At 47.4% G+C, this 15,764-nt stretch overlaps 1 protein-coding gene across 1 annotated transcript in view; it reads left to right on the top strand.

Annotated features, from left to right (window-relative positions):
• PDK1 (pyruvate dehydrogenase kinase 1) overlaps positions 1 to 15,764 on the top strand; it is a 199,759-nt gene that overhangs the window by 147,737 nt on the left and 36,258 nt on the right. The window contains exon 9 of the mRNA XM_078681562.1: positions 2,372 to 2,482. Within this exon, the coding sequence (XP_078537688.1) occupies positions 2,372 to 2,482 (111 nt within the window). The remainder of the gene's footprint in view (positions 1 to 2,371; positions 2,483 to 15,764) is intronic.

The following is a 15,764-nucleotide window of genomic DNA, read 5'->3' as shown; positions in this document are numbered from 1 at the left end:
CTTGCGGTCATGTTCTCTCCTGCCATATTGCTAACTCCTTAATTGTTGCCTCGCTTTGGATTTCTTTAACGTTCTCCAATGTATCTTCAAACATCGCAGTGTTGGGTACCCATCTAGCAGGACCTGCCACAAATATTCTTTTCATTTTAGATTGGGCTGTCTCCTTAGCCGTCTGATCTGCAAACGCATTTCCCCTTCCCACAGCATCAGTAACTGCCTTGCGGGCACTGCACTTCTTTATTGCTAACTTTTTGGGAAGTGTCAGAGCTGACAAAAGCCTGTGTATCAGTGGGCCATTCTGGATCTTTAGTCCATGGGAAATCAAGAATCCCCTCTCCGGTCCAGATATATGGGATTATGGTTGGCTCTGGCTGCAAGAATTGAGAAGCGGAACATTTCCAGGGAATGGGGGGAAACGCGAACTTGACTGGTGTCAACGGGCCGAAGAAACTGTGTACAAAATTTGGGGCTGTGCTAAAAAATGGGAAAGAATATGGTCTGCCTGGCAAAAATACAGAGGAATAGGTGGGAGTAAACAGATGCTTGCTGGATGGGCAAAATAATTATGTTTTCTCTATTCCCTCATGAACATACTGGTATTGATTTTCTGTGTCGCTCCATGATGTACTAATGGAAATGTTTTGTATTGTACGGTCTCTTGAGCTTTGTTAATAAAGAATTAAAAAAAAAAGAATCCCCTCTTTGCCCAGAGCCACCCAAAGTTATGTGCACCCCGAAGGCGTACTGGCTGTCAGTATAAATATTGACAGTCAGTCCCTCACTTAACTTGCATGCTCGTAGGAGAGCAACTAGCTCTGTAGCTTGGGGCAATTGATAAGGAACATGTGATGCCTCAACTACAGTATGGTAGTAATAGCGTACGGGTGGTGGTGCCATCTGGTAATTTAAAGCAAGAGCCATCGAGGCATCGCCTGATCAGACAGGCGGGGCAGCTGTGAGAACTAAGCTCTGTCTTGTCCCATCCGACCTGACATGGCCCCGTCCTCCACACCCGGTTGCGAGCGAGATGGGTCAGCCCGATGGAGTTCCTGTTCGGGCGCCAACTGAAGGAAGTGACCCAAGTCGAGCCACCCGGGTCACTCGCGACCACCTCTTAGCCTTCCAAGAAATGAATAGTCAGTGTCACAGTAGAGTATACAAACCAAGTTATTTAGTAGTAATTGCGCTGCTGCGGAGTCTAGTCAGACTAGCCTCCTTAGATGCTACTGAGGGAACTGACGAACACTTGGTAAAACATAATATGCATTTTCCAACCCTCTAAAGTCCTGCCCAGGCTGGAATTTTCCAGCTCGGGCACCGATGAACAAAGGAGGTACAGAAGGATGAGTTACCACCTGCAGAATGGGTACACATTATCACACTTTTAAGGTCGTCTTGTTCGAGCTCAGAGTTCTCTAGTGTGGGAGTAGGGCTACGATGGAGGAAAGGCATGCGAAGGCAGAAGAAGCTATTCATTAGTACATTAGGATTCAACCTTGAATATGATAAGAAGAAGCAACTCGAAGCAGCTTTTTGCTGAGGCAGACAGTTAATGAGGCAGAGTCTTACTTTCGATCACAGTACAAAATGGCGGCTAAAGGCAAAATGGCACCGCAAATGCTAACTTAACTCGCACAATGCTAGAAGGAGTCGACTAGATGCATTTGCAGTCCAACATTCCTGTGTCAGAATTAGGAGACCAGGAGCAGAGACAGGACCCATCAGCTGCAAGTTAAGTGGTTTTTTTCTTCCTTCCCTCCGCAATTGCAAACCCACCCCCGGCCCGCGAACCCTGCCGTCCGCGACTGTACTAGATGGCTGTTAAATGTCACTCTGTGTTGCTTCCATGGTATGCATGGGGAAACAAATGGATGCTTCTCATTAATTTAAGGGTTACTGATATGAATGACGGGCAATGGATTTTCATCACGTAAGCACAAATTCTGCAGTGTTAATCAAATGCAATTTGCCTAATATACATTGACTTACAGCTACACTGGCCTTTTACTAGTTCTGGTCTCCCCTCTCCACCTAAACCTTCACATAAGACTCTGTTGTGACTTATTAGTTTTTAGAATCTACAGTGCTTAGATACTTGGGGTTTAAGCTGTGCTATAAAAATACCAAAAATGTGTATTGTTCTTTTTGTCGTTAGAATCAAGGAAGGCACTTCATGCATAATATTAGCCTTCATGTCTTCAATAAAATTGTACATTTATTCCCACTCTGAAAATAAATAAAAGAATTCTGTCATGCTTTTTTTAACTTACTATTTAAATTAGTTTATTTGTGGATCATGTCCTCCAACACACCTATGTATACCTTGCTTTCTGGTCTTCAAAAGAGTCCAATGGCTTCTGTTTTATTCCAGATGAGCGATCGAGGTGGTGGTGTTCCTCTGAGAAAAATCGATAGTCTGTTCAACTATATGTATACCACAGCCCCTCGCCCTCCAGTTGGGAATACAAAAGTAGAACCTTTGGTATGTATAACTTCATTTTTCATATGTCTTGATGCAGCTTTAATTCAGTTTGTATCACTAAAAGCACCCTAATTAATTACATGAGCATTACCCGCTTACTCATTACCTATGTAATGTTAAATTCAACTTGTTAAAATTTCTTGTGCACAAGAGCAACACCAGGGAGTGTGCTGCTCATCGTTTACGCCCCTCACTTGTGGCAAAGGTTGACATATCTTATATTTTCCAAAAACATTACACCAATGCACACAAAGTGTTGTGGATTTGTGCACTCAATATGTATTGCTACAAATCCGCGTCCGTTTTATAGATTGTACTGCTTTACCCTAGTGCATGTGCAACACTTTCTTCATCATCATCTTTTTTTTCTGGCCATGCCCATCTGGCATCAGAACTGTCCAGACCTATGTGGATTGCTAGTCAGACAGCATAAGGTTACTTCCTGCATTCACCCTGTTGCAATTGTACTGATGTACCACACAAAAGCCTTCAGTTTCCCTGGGCTTATCAGGCATTGCACACGCCTCATTGGAAGGATATTTAAGGCTGTGACATATTTCCTTACAACAGACTCTGCTGGTCAGTATTGCAGCCCTGTTCTTCTTATAGTCTTGATTGTTCCTTGGTGTACATTGCTTCTAAGGGGTGTAGAGTTAATACAAGATATTTCAAAAGGGCTTCCTCACTCTCTGCTCAATTTAGAAAATAAATGAAGGGCAAAGAGAATGGAAAAAAATTGCAGGTGTTTCCCGGATTTATTATGAATTTCTCAAACACTCCTCGTCAATGTCATTGCTCCCTCTGCTCACCCCCCGCAGCTGCTCCACCATTGAGGGTCTGCCCTCTAAGCCCGGGCTCCATGCCAGGTATGTGTTCGAGGCCCTTCTCCACTCGCAGGCTCCTGCATGCGCCTCATCCCTGGTGGCCTAGTGGAAGAGCTCTCTGCTCTTCTGCTACTCTGCTCTGTTCTGTGCCCTCTGTGCCCTTTTTTCTCTTTTTGCTCTCTGTTTTGCCTCTTTCTCTTTTTGCTCTTTCTATTTTACTTCTATTTTGATCCTTTGCCCATGCTCCCGGCTGCTGTGGCCTCTCCCCCCTCCCCCGCAGCGTGTCGCTCTCAGCTGACCACTCTCTCCGACACCTATTTAATGGTGGCTGCGCCTCTTAAGCAAGCCCGTCTGCGCTCGTCCGCGGCCCGACCACGACCAGCGCCAAGGACCCTGGTCTCCCGACCTGCCACCGGTACTACCCCAGCACCATCCACTCTCTTAACCCCGGACGCAGCAACACTGCCAGCTCACCACGTTGAGCAACACCCAAGGCCCGATCCCCTGCCGACACTGCCACCGCACCTTCACCAAACTCCGGACCACAGCATTAGCCCCCAGTCCAACAGACGCCCAGGAGGAGGCATCACCATCATCCACAAAAACTCCCTCCGCATGACGACTACCGACCTGGACGACGCCTTGCCCACCATGGAACATCTCCACTTCCAGATCCAGACCAACCCCAAAATAACGCTTCACGGAACCCTCATCTACAGACCGCCTGGCCCCCGCGCTCATTTTACCATCATCATTGCGACCTCATCGTACCCCATGCCCTTTGCTCCACAGAGGGCCAGAGTGTAAAGGTGTTTAGGCCGTATTTTATGTAGTGCCTTGTAAATAATACATGGAATCTAGAGATTGACCCTATATCCACTAGAGCTAATGCTGAGACGTCATGGTATGTGAGATGAATTCAAACCTAATGAGGTTGAGACAAATTCTAGCCTTGATTTTGTATATAGTTTTTGGATTTTAAATTTCTTTAGGCCTGCGTAGACGCTGTTGCAATAGTACAGTCTTGAAAGAATTAGCGCTTATGTTAGTTCTGTGGGGGGGAAGACGGAGATTGCTTATTGTCTTGAACATCATTAGTTTGAAGGTATAGGTTTCGACCATTGACTTTAACTGGGGTTCAACGGACATATTGCTGTTGAAGATGATTCCCAGGATTTGTTTTTGTTTTTGTCGGAGTTGGAGTTTGACCGAGGATCACCAACCATGTGATAGGTTTTGAGTCTTGCTCATTATTGACAATAAGGATTTCCGTTTTATCTCCATATGGCAAAGAAAGCTTTCCCTCATCCAAGAGAGTGTGTGCACAATACAGATATGGAAATTGTATTGGTCGAACAGTTAACTATCTAGTTGGAGGAAAATTGTGGTAGTCCTCAGCATACAGCTGAAATTGAAGATGGATAAGTGACGTTGATTGAGACCACAGGGCGCATACACACGTTGGAGAACTGAGGTGACACTAATGAACTTTGTGGGACCTTCATTTCAAACAGATTTCCAGCTGAATTCCAGGGGTCTGCTCATTACTTGTTCTTCTATTAAAGAGTAATGCGGATTCTGTGGCCTCATCCTGGTCTGAAGTTGTGCTTTTCGAGGAGTTCTTGAAGCTAATTGGGAGCAATGAGATTGATCTCGAATTACTGATTCTTGTACTCTAAATACTAGAGTTTAACATACTTCTGATATTTCCTTTTTAGCGGTTCTGCTGAACACAAATAAGGTATTACCCGGTACATCTACAATATTTTGCTTCAGAATTTAAGAATGTGCAGTGCATGAACCTATGCCGACATGTAACGATGCAAATTAAAACCTACATAAAAATTACAATCAGAAACACAAGTCACCTGAAGAACACGCTCTTTCATGTGGCTGAAGGGTAGAAGTATTCAGTCCTTGTGATAAGTGGAGTTTCGGCCACTTTTAGCTTCCTTCTGCTTGAGTGATGCTTTATTTAGATGTGTCTATGAGCATCCTTTTCTAGACTCATAACACTTTACATCACTCCTGTTTCACTTGTTTCCAAGTTTGATTTTTTTAGGTCTGGCTAGACAGTGCAGGTGTTTACTAGAGAGTTTGTCACTACTCTCCTTAAAAGCACTGAAGGCTTTGGAGACCTTTTCCTGTCCACTTCATGCTATTCGCTGCTTGGAGTACCATTCCTCCTTCTATGGAGGGCTTCCTTGGCTTTGCAAGAAGACGGAGTTCACATCTGAAAACTATTATGAATCACCCACGTACAATCCAAGTCAGTCGGTTATTTTAAATGCAAAGATGTCTCTTTCCGCGGAGCGCATAAAAGCGTGGCAATTTTAGGTGTGTTTGTAAGGACTGGTGCGAACCAGACCCTAACATGACCTCCCCCTTGGGCTTCACATTAACACACATGAGCAATGTTCTAAATCTGCTTCAGCGTAATACAATGGCTGGCTTATTCTCTACGTTGTTTTGGTTTGAAAACATTTGACTGACCATCCAAATCTTTCTTCTTGCACTGGTGCCTGTCAGCAAGAACAAAATGAAAGTTCTCTTCATTTGCGATCATTGTTTCGTGTAGGACAAATGCAGGAATATAATTAGATTTCTCTTGTTATCCAGCAATTTGGTCAGATAGCAAGCCTTAAATGAAATTCTACTTTTATAGAAACGAAACCCGCACTCCTTTTTTCTAGGATACGTTACATTGACGCTATCCCGTTAATTTATCAGCGGGGAGGCTTAGGCATGTTCTGGAGATGAACTATTAAGCTCTTATCTGTCATTTCACACAGAAAAAAATGCAAGACCATATGTAAGGCTCTCTTGCCTTCATTCCACTTCACTTGGTCGGACTGCAAAGTGGCCTTCATTACAGGACACCTTTTGTTTCTAGGCAGAAGTATAATTAGGTTTCCTTCCTATTCAACCTTTGTTTAAAGGTAGAAACAAGTGCAGGGCTATGATGAACGCTGCTTTTCTATCCAACCAAGTGAAAGACTTATAGGAAGGGAGCCTTCATTATACTCATGCTTTCTTTTCTGTGTCACAGAAACAGCTGCTTCTTGCTCTCTATATGACCTACTGCATGTGGAATTATCCTTTTAAGCTATCAAAAGGGAGACCATGGTGGGCGGTGGTGGCGAGTTGAGTTAGTGCTGATGGTAACAGTTTATTACTGAAGAAATGCTTTTACAGTTTAATTGAATTCTCATTTATTACAACTAACAATAAATATACATTTGTCAGCAAATGCTGCAGGTAATTCACAGCATTTTATAATAAAATGTTTGTTATCAAGAATTGAATAGTGTGTGCAAACATCCTGTGTAATTTATAGTGAGACCTGAGTAACAACACTCCCAGTTACTTTATAACTTTTCCTGGCAGTGCATGGCTTGGGGGCAGTAAACACAAATTCTCCCCTTATCACAGGAATGGCTAGCCTGTTTTTTCAAAGGTTCTAAATTCCAGAGGTCAACTTTCTCTTTTTTTTTTTTTTATTTAAAATTTTTTATTGGCATATAAAAAACCATACAAAAATATATATATATAGGCGTACAATAGCGTTTTTTTCTATAACAGTCCATTTGTGGATGCGCACTCTTATCGTTTGTTTTCCCTCAATTACAAGAAGGGAAGGAAGAGAAAAAGAGAAAGAAGGGGAGAGAGGAGGGGGGGGGGGTTTACTGGGGTTTCCTCAGGTGGTCATCGAGTGGGTGCCACATGTGTAGTTTGGCGTTGTGTTCTTTCGAGAAGTTGCCTGTGATGTTGTCTGCTCCTCTCAGGAAAGTGACCCAGTTAATCCATGTTTTAAAGTTCGCTTTGGCTGTGTTCTTCCAGTTCGTTAGGATTATTTTAAGGGCTGCTGTGAGGAGTAGGTCTAGGAGTTGTCTCTCTTCTCTACTTTTTAGGTTCGCGGTTAGGTGTTCTGTCGCCAGGCTTACGAAGCTGATTGTTAGGTCGGTTTTGAGCATATCGTTCAAGAAGGTGTTGATCTGTGTCCAGAACCTCTTGACTTTCACGCAGGGGAAAATGAGGTGTTCAAGGGTGCCTTCTTCTTTCTGGCAGTTCCAGCATTTGCCTGATTCTGCGATGCCGACCTTGTGGAGCTTGGATGGCGTCCAGTAGGCCCTGTGGAGTAGCCAATACTTTGTTTGCGCTAGTTGTGGGGTGACTTTGTTTGTTGTCGCTGAGCTCCACATTTTTGCCCGTTCTATTTCATTCAGTTGCCTGCCCAGCAGCGTCTCCCATGCGTTAGTGGCTTTCTTGTTCTGCGCCAGCGTGGAGGGGCTTAGGAGCTTGTAGATCTTTGCAGTTTGGTGACCTGCTGAGTTGAGGAGTTGCAGGTATTTGATGATGCCTGGCTCCCCTCTGCGTAAGTTCGCTTTCGTTATTGCTGTCTTGATCTTTAGGAAGTTGTAGAGCTCTTGGTTTGGGAGGTCGTGTAGCTGCTGTAGGTTCTGGAACGTCAGCGGTCCTTGCTTGGTTTCTGTCTGGTTGGGGAGGCTAATGCCTTTCTCGATCCATATGTCATTGTGCAATGTCGCTCCATGATAGGTTACTTTTGTGTTGAACCAGATAGATTCCCATGTTGTGCTTTTCAGCTTCTGCGCCATGCGTCTGTCTACTTTCATCAGTGCCTCCCTCGTGTGTTTCAGTATGGCGTTGGACTTTAGTGGGTGCCGGTTTGCTGTTAGAAGGGCTATTGGCTTGAGCCCTCCCAGGATGTCTTGTTCGACCTCTAGCCATACTGGTTTGTATGTTTGTGTGCCGTCTATCCAGGCAATACCCTGTCTCGCCAGGCATGCCGTTTGGTATGTTTTGAAGTTCGCCAGGTTGAGGCCTCCAAGGTCCCTTGTCAGTCTTAGTTTTTGTAGGCTTATCCTTAGTTTTTTGTTTTTCCATAGGAAGATGTTTATGAGTTGGTCTAGTTTTTTGTGGAATGTCTCTGTCATTGGGAGTGGCAGCATTGTTAGCGTGTAGTTTATCGCCGGGGTTATCATCATTTTGATGGTTTCAATTCGTCCCCACCAGCTTATGTATTTTGGCGACCATAGCTCCAGCCTTTCTTTTATTTTTTTCAGTGTACGGTCCTCGTTATGTTGTAGCGTTGATGTGAGGTCTCTTCCAAAGTGGAGTCCTAGATATTTTAGTGGTTTCGTCTGCCATGCCAGTCCGGATTCGCCTAGGACCTCTCTTGTGGTATGGACATTCATTGGCTTGCACTCCGATTTCTCCTTGTTGAGTTTGTAGCCTGAGACTTCCGCGTATTCTCCTATTGTGGCCATGAGCGCTTTTATTGACGTGGAGGGGTTTGCTGTTGTGATTAGGATGTCGTCTGCGTACGCCGCTAGTTTGACAGTCTTCTTCTTGATCTTGACGCCTGTTATACCTGTGTTGTCCCTTATTCTGGCTAGCAGGGGTTCTAGAGCGAGCAAGAAGAGGCCGGGGGAGAGGGGGCATCCTTGTCTGGTGCCTCTTCCCAGCGTGAGCGTTTCGGATGCGCTCCCGTTTACCACTATTTTTGCTTTCGGTTTGTTGTAGAGGGCCATGACCATTGCCGTGTATTTTTCCCCCAGTCCGAAACTTCCCATGCAGTTTCTCAAGAAGGGCCACGAGACTCTGTCAAAGGCCTTCTCCGCATCCAGCGCTATCATGACTGCTTGTTCATTGCTGCTTGCTGTGTGGTTAATTAGGTGGCACAGTAGCCTTGTGTTGTCCTGCGATAGTCTGTTTTTAATGTATCCCACTTGTGAGGTGTGGATGATGTCTGGCAGGATTCTGTTTAGTCTATTGGCTAAGACCTTCGCGTAGATTTTGCAGTCGACATTTATTAGCGAGATTGGTCTGTAGTTCTGGGGATATTGTGGGTCTTTCCCCTCCTTGGGGATTATGGTGATATTGGCCTCGCACATGGACTCCGTCATCTTCCCGTTCTGGATGCATGTCGAGTACGTTTGTGCCATTAGTGTTTTAATGTGTTCGCTGAAAGTTTTGTATAACGCTGCGGAGTATCCATCTGGTCCTGGCGCTTTGTTCTGTTTCAGTTGGCTTATGGCTGTTCCAATCTCTTCTTCCGTTATGTCGGCTTCAAGCGACTCCCTCTCCTCCTCCTTGAGTTTTGGCAGATTGGTGTCATTGAGCAGATCTAGTCCTGCATCTTTGCTCAGGGTCTGATCCTCCGTGTACAGCTCTTGGTAGAATTGTCTGAAGACTTCTAGTATTCCTTTGTTCATTGTTTGGGACTTGTTCGTTCGATCTGTTATTGCTGCTATCGTGTGCTGCCTCTGCTTTGCCTTTAGGTACGATGCTAGCTGTTTCCCTGCTTTGTTTGCTGCGCATAGGTTGACTGATTTGAACTTCGTTAGCCAGGACCCTGCCCTCTCGCTTAAGATCTTGTTCAGTTCATATTTCTTTTTTGTGAGCAGGGTGAGCGTGTTCTTGTCTGTTATGTTTGCGCAGTGACCTCTCTCCAGTGCTGTTATCTCCTCCTCAAGCTCGAAGATTTTCTTGTTTCTGCTTCTGTTCATCCTGGATTTGATGTTTATTAGTTTCCCCCTTAGTGTCGCTTTGAGGGCGTCCCATATGATGTCCTTCCCTACTTCGCCATTGTCGTTGTGCTCGAGGTATTCTTTAATTGTGGCTTCAATTTCCTTAACGTTCTCTCTGTTCTGGAGGATGTCGTCGTTAAGCCTCCATCTCCTCGTTGGGTTTTCGTTGTGTTTGCCACTTAGAGTGAGTGTTATGTGAGCATGATCCGAGATGGTAATTGGAGCTATCTCCATTTCTTCTATGAGGTGCGTGTGCGTGTTGGACATCAGTATGTAGTCAATCCTGCTGTAGGAGTTGTGTGGGTGTGAGTAGAAGGTGTACTCGCGCGCTGTCGGGTGTTGAAGCCTCCATGGGTCTGCTAGATGTTGTTTGATGCACAGGTCTTTCAGGGTGTTGTTGTTGTTGTTGGAGTTATGGCTCGGTCTGTTTGGGTGCCTGTCTGTTTCTTGGTCCATTGTCTTGTTCATGTCCCGGGCTGTGATCAGGAGGTCTTCTTGGGGCAGGCCGGATAGTTTGCTGTCCACTCCCTGCCAAAATTGTTTGTCTTCAGAGTTGGGGCCGTATATATTGACCATGTGAATTCTGTCGCTCGCTCTCTGGACACTCGTTATTAGCATGCGGCCGTCCTCGTCTGCGTCCGTTGTTTGTGTTGTTAGGTTGGCCCTCTTGCTCAGGATCGTTATAACTCCTCTTTTTTTCCCCTTTGCTGGCGAGCAGAGTACTTCCCCTATCCATCTAGCTTTGAGTTGCTTTGCTTCTTCTTCTGAGAGCTTGGTCTCTTGCAGCATGTATACGTCTCCCTTTAGTTTGGCCAGGTGTTCTAATATTTTCCTTCGTTTGACCGGGTGGTTCAGTCCTTTAACGTTCATGGACACTATCTTCAGGTCAGTGGACAGGCCAGCTTTTGTTAGGTCTGTCATGGTGGTCTGGTGTTGTCGCTGGTGCTTTGCGTTTTGCAGCCCCCCCCAGGGGATTGGATGGGAATAGAAACAGGGAAAAAGTATAGGATGTATGTAGAGAAAGGCAAGATTAGAGGTATTTTGTTCATTACACAAATGGTGGCTATACCATGTACTGTCATGTCTGCCAGCTTCACTCCCCCCCCCTGCCCGCCCACCTCCCCCCCTCCCCCCTCCCCCCCTCCCCCGTCAGTAGTAAACCGGGTGTGCGACAGCAAGGGTCCTCACACTCCCCCCCCCTCCCCCCAAGTCCTTGCTAAGTCTCTGTTGTTGGGCTGGCCCCCAGCCCTTACGGTTACTTCGTTCGATCAGGTACTGGCTAAAAGGATATGGTGGTTGGTGTTCTGCCCCTTCTTTCCGTGGCTGCAGTGGCTCTGCTGAGGTAGCTGCGGTTGCTCTTGTTGTGTGATTGTCTGAGGTAGATTTGTTCGTTAAGTTCAGAGTCTCGGTGCCTGGTTGCGTATGCGTGTTACACAAAACCATCCTTTCCTATTCGCCCCCTTCGTGTGTTTCGTCCGAGGATGCCCTTCGCTTTGCCCCGGGGCTTGGTAGCTCCATTTCTTCTGGTTCCGGGCCTTGTAGATATCTGTGTAGGTCGTTGGGGTCATCGAAGATTCTGCTTCCGTGCCTATCTGTCACTTTCATTTTGGACGGGCCCGCAAAGGTGAAGGCAATGTTCTTTTTCCGCAGGTGGTCCCTCTGGGCTAGGAAGCCTTTCCTCGCCTCAACTGTTAGTTTGGAGAAGTCTTGGGTGATTGTTACTTTGCTTCCGTTTACCAGCATCGGACGGCCCTTCCTGGCTACAGCAAAGATCGCATCAGTTTGATTTTCTCTTAGGGGTTTGCATATTATAGGTCTAGGGGCGTTGCTGTTCGCTTGCTTTCTGGCCGGTATGCGATATGCTTTGGTGATCTCGAGCGGTTTGTCGAAGCTGAGTCCGGTGAGTTTGGGTATTAGAGACTCCAGCATTAGGGCGCATGCCCCCGGTGTATCTTCCTCCTCTTCGGGCACTCCCAAGAGTCTTATGTTCCCCTTGCGGCTCCTGTCCTCTTGCTCCGCCATGGCCTTTTGTAGCGCCGTTGTTCTCTTTATCACCAGCCCCAGGTCCTTATGTGTTATGTTGGCATTGTCCTCCAGCAGGCCTATCCTTTTCTCTGCCTCGTCTATTCTGCCATTGGCTCTGCTTTGCTCAGCTCTGATCGCTATTAACTCCATCTGGGTGCTGTCTACTGTCTTTTTCGTGGCCTTTGCCAGCTCGTTTCCTTCTGTTATTTTCTTCAGGAGCATGTCTAGCGTGATTGTACCGTCCCCCTGGCTGTTGCGCTCCTTGCTCGGGGAGGCTGGAGTTTAATTTTTGCTTTTTTTCAAGTCGTTTGTGCCCTGTTTCCCGTCTCTGCCTGCCATGGCTTCGGTACTTCCTTTGGCCTGGTTAGTCTTGGGTTTCCCTTCTGTTGGCGGCTGTCTTGTGGCGGCTCTGTTTTCCCCCTTCCCTTCCTTGTTCCTCAGGGTGCTTATTGCTGTTAGGGGGTTGTCTCTGAACCTGGGTGGCCACTTGACCACTCTAGTTTTTGTCCTGTACTCCGCCAGCCTCTTGCGGTTCCTCCCCTTGTCTTCTTGCCTTTTTTTCCACTTTCCCCCGGCTTCTGCTCTGGTGGCTCTGCCCCCTCTACCGCTTTCTTTTGTTGCGCGTTCGCTGGGGGTGTGGGGCCTGGCTGTGGCTTGGTGTTCCCACGGCTCTCTGGGCCTCCCCTTTCACCCCTTGGTTCTGCGTCCGCCTTCGCTGTTTGGGGGTTGTTGACGTGCGTGCCTGCGGCTCAGCGTCTGCTGTCCATGCACTGCCGCTGCATCCGCCTTTGCAGTTCCGCAGTTTTTGGGTGGTTACTCGCTGTTTGGGGGTGTTATTCCCTCTCTGGTGTCACTTTGCGCTTGGTTAGTGGCCCTTCTCCTTGTTCCTCCGGTGCTCGCGCGGGGGCCTTCTGGGTGCGCTCCCTGCTTTCGCCTTCTTCAAGATGGCCGCCTGCTCCCTTCAGCACCTCTCTTCCAAAATGGCCGCCCCCTTCTGTGCCACACCCTCGTTGTTGCAGCGGTGCCCCGCTCCGGACTCTGGACTCTGCTGTTTGTCTCCCCCTCCGCTGTGCGTGCTCTGGCGGTTTGCACCACCGCCCCCCGCACCTCTCTCAGCCGACTCGGTGGCGGCCCTTCGCTTCCCAGCTGCCGCTTCTCTTTGGGCCTCTTCCGCCCTTCCTGTAGCTCGTTTCCCCTGCTCGCCTCACGCTCACTCTGCGGCTTTCCCTCGTGGCTCGGAGTGTTCCGCTTAGGGAACGAGGCTCCCTTGCGTAGTGGACGCCTTCAGATATGCCCACTCCAAGATGGCCGCCTCACTGCCCTATTCCCACTCCAAAATGGCCGCCTCGTTTCCTCGTCTGTGGCGCTTGGGGGGGGGAGGGGGGCTGTTTCTTCTCACCGCTTTGCCTACGGTGTCGGCGGGGGCTTCTCCTCCCTTCTATGGGCCCGGGGGGGGGTGCGCGCCTGGGGGCGGGTGCTCTTACTTGGTTGCTCGGTGGCTCTGTTTACTTCTTCTCCGAGGTGGCCGCCATCTTGCGCCCACTCTCCTCCTCTCGGCTGGCTTCTCTTTTCACTTTATTTCCTTGCTTCCCGGTGGCGGCTCCTTGATTCGGCTTGCTCTCGTGGTGCTCCTTCCATTCGTGCACCCTTAGTTTTCGTTGTTGTGGTGTTTCTCAGCTTTTTTCCTTCCTTGCTCGCCGTTCTTTAGACTTGGGGGTCGGGAGCTCCGGACTCAGGTCTGCTCCCTCCTTGCCATCCAAGCCACGCCCCTTTCGCCGTTCTTTAGACTTGGGGGTCGGGAGCTCCGGACTCAGGTCTGCTCCCTCCTTCCGTATAAAGTTCAGACTGAGAGTGGCAAAAAAGACACGTCGCTCTGCAAATACACAGAGAAAATGCAGGTCACACTAGCACTACTCAGTACCAATGTTCACATTGCACATATGCATAAACACGCTCCATGCATTATCACAACTTCACACAGTCCTCCAAGCCATACAAACAGCCAACAATCGAGAGAAATGCACAAAGAAACAGACACTGGAATTCAGTGTTTTCTTTATATTCCGAAATTCTTTATTGTATATAAAAAAAATATATATTTACATACATGGACAAGGCTTATACATGAGTGGAAGAAGAAAGAAGAGAGTAGGCGAAGGAGGAAAAAGGAGGAAGGAAGAGGGGGGGGAGGGTGGGGGGGGCGGTAGTCCGTATTCTTGAGATTATTCGATAGTTCGTTATTCCATGGTTCGCATTCCGTCGTATTTGATGTTCCATGCGGTGGCTTGACATTTGTACGTCTCTGTGATCGCTCATCTTATGCCCCGCGCCCGAAGGAAACAGTAGAGAGAGATAAATATAGTAGGAGATAGGCGGTTTGCAGGGTGTTTCGTTATCGCAAAGGTTTCAGCATGCGCCCTCAGTTGTATCTTGTTCAAACGCCTATGGCGGCTTGTGTGATGAAAGGTAGTGGTCTAAGGACCCCCACATGGTCGACTGCTTGTGCGTTTTCGGTGAGTGTTTTGCTGTGATGTTGTCCGCCCCCCTTAGGAACGTGACCCAGTTGAGCCACGCCTGTGGAGCCGCTTTTGATGTGTCCTTCCAGTTAGTTAGGACTATTTTGACTGCGGCTGTTAGCAGAAGGTCAATGAGGTCACGATCCTCTGTATTTGTGATGGCCTGGGATGTGAAACCTAGGGCCAGGCTTGTGAGGTCTATTTGTATGTCTATGCCTGTGATCTCGTGGATAAGTATTCTGATCTTCCCCCAGAAGTCCTTTATTTTTGGGCATTTTAGTAGGAGGTGTTCTAAGTCTCCCCTCTCTTTATCGCAGTTCCAGCATACGTCGCTGGCTCTAATGCCCAGGATGGCTAGTCGGGCTGGTGTCCAGTATGCCTTGTGTACCAGCCAGAATTTCGTTTGGTTAAGTGTGGCCGTTGCCTTTTTCCTAGTTGTGGATCTCCATAGCTCAGCTTTCATGTCCTCACTTAGTGCTTGCCCTGCTGTTTCCCCCCAGAAGTTTATGACCTTGTCATTAAGTTTGGTGTTTTTGGGGCACAGGACCTTATAGAGGTGTGCTACCTGGTGTCCTAGTGTGTTCAGGTTAGTAGCGAGCTGTACTATCGATGGTGTCTGGGTGTTGAGGTTTGCCTTCCTTATCGCGACTTTTATCTTCAGGAAGTTGTATAGTTCTATGCTGTTTAGGCTGTATTTCCCCTTTAGGGTGTCGAACGTTACGTCCGCGCCCTTGTTCTTAAAGTCTTTGGCTATGGATATCCCTTGGCTGTACCAGTCGTGCATGTCTAGAACCTTACCCCTGTATTTAAGGGTGGGGTTATGCCAGATGGATTCAAAGGGCCCCCCTCTGATGCTCGTGTTTAGAAGTTTGTCAACCTTCAGGAGAGCTCGTTTTGTGTTTCTGAGGACTGGATTGTCTTTGATCGCTGGGTGTTTGGTGGCCGTGAGGAGAGTGATGGGCTTCATGCCTTTTAGCAGCCCTTGTTCAAGTGTTAGCCACGCTGGGGTGTAGTCCTGTCTTGGGTCTAGCCAATGCAGTCCCTGTCTGGCTATGCACGCTTCATGGAAGCGTTTGAAGTTTGTCATGTTTAGACCACCCTGTTCTTTTGACAATCTGAGTTTTTGTATGCTTATTCTGGGCTTCTTCCCTCTCCATAAGAAATTGTTCAGTATCTTGTCTACCTTTTTGTGAAAGTCTTCTGTGTTGGTTAGTGGTAGCATGGTTAGCATATAGTTCACCATTGGTGTGAGCATCATTTTTATTGTTTCTACTCTTCCCCACCATGTTGTGAATTTGGGGGACCACCCGTCTACTTTGTCCTTGATCTTCTGGATTGTTGCTTGCTCGTTATGTTCTAATGTCGT

Source organism: Lissotriton helveticus, chromosome 3_1 (assembly GCF_964261635.1).
Source record: "Lissotriton helveticus chromosome 3_1, aLisHel1.1, whole genome shotgun sequence".
Taxonomy (NCBI): Eukaryota; Metazoa; Chordata; class Amphibia; order Caudata; family Salamandridae; genus Lissotriton; species Lissotriton helveticus.
This window is presented reverse-complemented; position numbering and strand designations above follow the sequence as displayed.